General features: G+C 35.1%; 2 protein-coding genes across 2 annotated transcripts in view; one reads left to right on the top strand and one right to left on the bottom strand.

Annotated features, from left to right (window-relative positions):
• The window catches only part of ccdc58 (coiled-coil domain containing 58), a 5097-nt gene extending 2779 nt beyond the window's left edge, over positions 1-2318 (top strand). Inside the window, exons 2-5 of the mRNA XM_015394175.1 lie at positions 1163-1288; positions 1377-1523; positions 1895-1954; positions 2042-2318. Of these exons, the coding sequence (XP_015249661.1) occupies positions 1163-1288; positions 1377-1523; positions 1895-1954; positions 2042-2089 (381 nt within the window). The 3' untranslated portion in view covers positions 2090-2318. The remainder of the gene's footprint in view (positions 1-1162; positions 1289-1376; positions 1524-1894; positions 1955-2041) is intronic.
• A 1183-nt stretch (positions 2319-3501) lies between these two features.
• On the bottom strand, positions 3502-4442 carry csta (cystatin A). Its single transcript, XM_015394176.1, has 3 exons — positions 4274-4442; positions 4077-4181; positions 3502-3976 (listed from the first exon to the last, which is right to left on the bottom strand). The coding sequence occupies exons 1-3, from the start codon at positions 4343-4345 to the stop codon at positions 3836-3838; spliced, it is 318 nt and encodes a 105-aa protein (XP_015249662.1). The 5' UTR covers positions 4346-4442; the 3' UTR covers positions 3502-3835.
• Positions 4443-4874: the final 432 nt, after the last annotated feature.

Consider the following 4874-nt stretch of genomic DNA (forward strand, 5'->3'; position numbering starts at 1 on the left):
TATATATATATATATATAATACAAAATCCCTTTATTGTCCCACAATGGGGAAGTTCTTGAATTTACAGCAGCAAAAAAGTTATAGAAAGAACCTTCACACAAATATGTACCATAGAAAAATGCGTACGAATAACAGAATAGTGAAGAGTTAAAAGATAAACAATAAAATATTGTACTGTAAAGTGTTTTACCAGTATAAAAACTCACAACTTGGACAATAAATAACCATTATACGGCAAGGGACATTTTTGCAGTAATGGGTATTTAAAAAATAGCAGCAACATCAGAGATGTGCAAAATGACAGCAGCATGTTATTTAACTGACTAAGATAGAAACTGCAAAATCAGCATGAATGTAACAACTTATTGAGGTTGTTGGGAACATCTATACACACAAGTAAACTATACTGCAATAAGCACATTAAGATGATTTTTATTGTTGCACTTGTTGATTCAGATTCAAAAATACTGAGAAAATGGAAAAAAAAAAAAATCAAACTATCACTTTAGAGGTTGCTGGTGGAAAAAGCTGAGCCTGTCAAATCACAAGAACAAAATGGTGTGGATGTTTTACCTACATCCAAAACTCTGTGTGAAGCAGAACCCTAACTCTGCAGATCACTTCAAATGCTCTATTTACACTGTAAACATAGTGGTGGTGGTGTTATGCTGTGGGAATGCTTTTCCTAATTGGAGAAGCCAGTCTTGGAGGATAAAGCTAACAAAAGTGCAATACTAGAAGAAAACCTCATAGTCAGTATCAAATAATAATGTGAAATGGGATGGAGGTTCAGCCTTGAAACACAACAACCCTTTATTTACAGCAAGAGAAGCATATTTATGTTTAAACATGGCCTAGTCAAAGACCAACCCTTAAGCTAAGAATCTTTTTTCTAACATGAAGATAAATGTATATACAATCTAAGTAGTTTCAGAACAGGCAGACCCTATAAACCTAACTATCAAAAAATAGATGCATACTACATTTTTCAAATTTGTATAAATAAAAACATTTTAAAAACTTTCAACTTCACAATTGTGCCCTATTTGTCTTGTTCTGTCGTATAAAATCCCTTTAAAATACACAAATCGATGATGAATCTTTAACCTGCAATAAAAGGGATCCTTAAAACTCAAAATTCAAAATCTCTTTGTTTCACAGGAGGGCTTAAAGGTGATGCGCACCATAGACGACCGCATTGTCCACGCCCTGAACACTACATTGCCGACAGTCTCCTTCTCAGGAAAAGTGGACGCCACACAGACCTGCAAAGAACTGTACGAGTCGGTGAGTATCAGGAAGACGATTTGATAGTTTGAAAACTGTGACCTCCTCTGGTTTCTGAACAACTTTAACTTTTCTCTGCCTTTCCCAGCTGATGAAAGCCCATCTGAGTAGAGACAAAGCCATTAAGACCTGTATAGCCCAGAAATCGGAAGTGGTAGCACGGCTGAGGGAAGAACGAGAAAAAGACAGTGAGGATCTGAAACTAATCAAACAGCTTCGAAAGGAGCAAACCAATGTAAGCAAGAGAAAATTAGACTTCAGTCTGTCTGTGATGGTTGTATAATTGGTCATATTTGGCAAGAAAACTGCAATCCAACTATTGTATTAGTAGTTTTTTTTTTTTCCTCTTGGTTAAATGGGGTGCGTTAAACGAAGTGTAAAAGCCAATTAACCTCAAACAGTGTGAGACTCTAAACATTACATTAGAAATAAATTGCAAGTTGATAACTGTAGGAATATGTCAGCCAACATTTACTGCACACCAGTCCTTTGCAATTTACTGCAATGAGCATATCTTTATAGTGTTTTTCCAACCCTAATCTAAGTGCATTTTCTTTATGCAAACTTATTTTTTCCCCTTTTAATCTCATGCTGCCCTGCCTCCAGTTGAAGCTCATGCAGTCGGAGCTGAATGTTGAAGAAGTTGTCAACGATAGAAGCCTGAAGGTAAAATATACACCTATCATTTCTATACCTGCCTGAGCAAAATACAAAACATTGATGCAACACTTATGCTTCTCTTTCTCCTTTCAGATTTTCACTGAACGATGCAGAATCCACTACCAGCCTCCAAAGGTTTAGTGAAGATCCATCTGATGAAAGAATGCCTCTTCGCTCTGTTTGAACCCAGATCGGAGCTGAGCGCGTGGGAGCTGACGCCTTGAACCGACCGCAGGGCGCTCGTCCAACAGACCGACCGGACCTCCTTTCCACTTCACCGTCATTATTGTATAGAAGAATGATTGCTGTAGGAGTCATCTTTTTTCTTCACAATTAATTAATGTACAAAAGCTTTTTTTTTTTTTTTTTTTAAAGAAAAAGAAAAAATAAGATAAGGAACTGTTTTCAAATGACTTCTGGTGTCTGTGTTTTATATCGCTGGCTGTTTCAGCTTCTTCTTTGTCCTATTTTAACAAAGTCATCTTTACAAAAAGGAATATATTAGTGTTTCAAGAGACACACCACAACATCCACTGATCAAGATGCTTCTGGTTTGATCTGATTATCTTAAAAGTGCATCTAATAGAGAGTGATGCAGATTTTTTGTTTTATAATGTCCCATCTACTGTAATTACAGGTCCTTGTCAAAATATTAGCATGTTGTGATCAAGTCCATTAATTTCCATAATGTCATGATAAAACTTGGAACATTCATATATTTTTGATTCATTGCACACTAACTGAAATATTTCAGGTCTTTAATTGTCTTAATATGGATGATTTTGGCATACAGCTCATGAAAACCCAAAACATTATGGAAAATAATTAACTTTATCACAATATGATAATATTTTGAGAAGGACCCGTAAAAATAACATTGAATTATGGGGATAATTAAAAATGGAAAATGAAGAAAACTTGGTCATAAAACAAAGTTAAACACCGCATGCTGTGTTAAATTGCAGTATTAAAAGAGGGAAGACTGTGAAGGAGCAAGTCTTACATGGAGAGAGACAGCCTGCTCCATAACTTTGGTCCTGATGACATCAGAGCTTCAACCTGATGGTTGGAATGACGATTTGATACCTCTTGGGGTATCCAAACATATCAGGCCTTCTGAAACTGGAATCAATAAGCTGCTCTACAAATGATGTAATGGTTAAAAGTGAAAATACTTGGATATTTAAGGATAATATACTCTTTAGATCAATAGCAAGATTATGTTTATATCATCCTAAAGTGATGCATTGGCTCATTGGGCGCACAGCTGACCTAAAATCAGACATTAGATTACATCAGCTTTCAGGAGTTGAGTTTATCAGTTACATATTAAAGGAAAAAAAATATGGCCAGGACCCTGAACTAGTATTTGGGACCACATCTGGATATGATTGAGAAAAAAAAAAAAAAAAAAAAACATTCTGTCTCTTGGATTTTTAAATTTTATTTTATTTCTAATTTCTCTTTTGTTTCACAGGTTTATATCTGGTGTGTCTCTTTTGGTAGATGGGTTCAGTTATATTATTTTATTTCAATTCAGAATCTGGAATTTTTTATTCACACAGGAATTCATGACTCCAAAAAAGCACTTGTATAAAACAGTCACCCATATTTATAGACATAACTTGTCAAACTTAAACCATCTAAGTGCCACAGTCTTTTATTATTGCTGATTTAACAGCAGCAGATAAAAGAAGAAAACATACCATCAATTATAATCACAATCTTTGTTCTTCAATCTTTACATATGAGATTGCGCTGATTAAAATACCTAAAGCTAAAAACACCATAAGCTAGAATGTATATAGACATTATTATATTTAACTATTTCACAATAACAAAGCAGTGCATTTTTCTGTAAGAATTGACAAAATGTTGTTTTTTCCTTTAGTCTAAAGGTCTAATGGGTTCCAGAGGATCTCCCTCTTTGTGTGTCTCTACCCTCTTAAGTAAAGTTTTAATCTCCCCCCCCTGCAGAGGGCTTTGGAAGGCATAAATATGGAGGTATTCACTTCCTCCCACATGAACCTGCAGGAAGGAAAGGAACACCTTTATTTTTTGCATAAACACAAATACATATACACATAAAAACAGGAACTTTTTATTAACTATATGATTTAGGTGTTACCTTGATGAGAAAGTTTCTTCCTGCCACTGGTTGTATTCTGTATTCAATGGACTTGAATATTTCATATCTCTGTTTGGTCCACTTTGCTTCAACTTGGCTCTTTAGCTGTGTGTGGTTAACATTTACAAGAGCTTGAAAGTGAAACTGATTATTTTTGCATGTTAAAAATGTAAGAGTGAAGGCAGAGTGAAACTCACCATGTCACAGATGTTCTGCGTTTCCTCAGAGGCAGGCATTACCTCTGTCCATGCTCCAAACATCCCCGCCATTACAGCAAAGTCAAATGTCCGTCGTCAAAATCCTTAATTGAACATGTATGTTTTTTTTTTACTGTGGCTATTCTCTCAGTGTAAAGGCTGGAATGTGGTTCTACTACATAGTGGGTGGAGCAATGTGAGTGAAGCCCTCACCTTTTAGTGGATAAACCTGTTGTAAAACTAGGAACTGCTCACTAGATTCAAGATAATGCAAGACAAAACAATACTTAAAGCAAGAATGAAAACAAACTCACTGACTCACAAATTCAGTACTATACATTCAATAATATTCACTTACAAATTTTATTTTTTATTCTTTTTATATTTTCTCATTTGCAAAAAATAAGCAAACTGTGAAGCTTAACTCCATAGAACAGGGATTTGCAACCTTTAACATCCAATGTTGTGGATTTATATTCAATGCAAATTGAGGTTGGATGCCATAGTTATGTTGTGAATAACATATTCAATATCTGACGAATCTTATTTCGTCAGATATGATTTGGGCTTTTACATATTGTTTATGAACACACACCCTACT

The sequence above is a fragment of the Cyprinodon variegatus genome, unplaced genomic scaffold, assembly GCF_000732505.1.
Source record: "Cyprinodon variegatus isolate N-32 unplaced genomic scaffold, C_variegatus-1.0 Scaffold676, whole genome shotgun sequence".
Taxonomy (NCBI): Eukaryota; Metazoa; Chordata; class Actinopteri; order Cyprinodontiformes; family Cyprinodontidae; genus Cyprinodon; species Cyprinodon variegatus.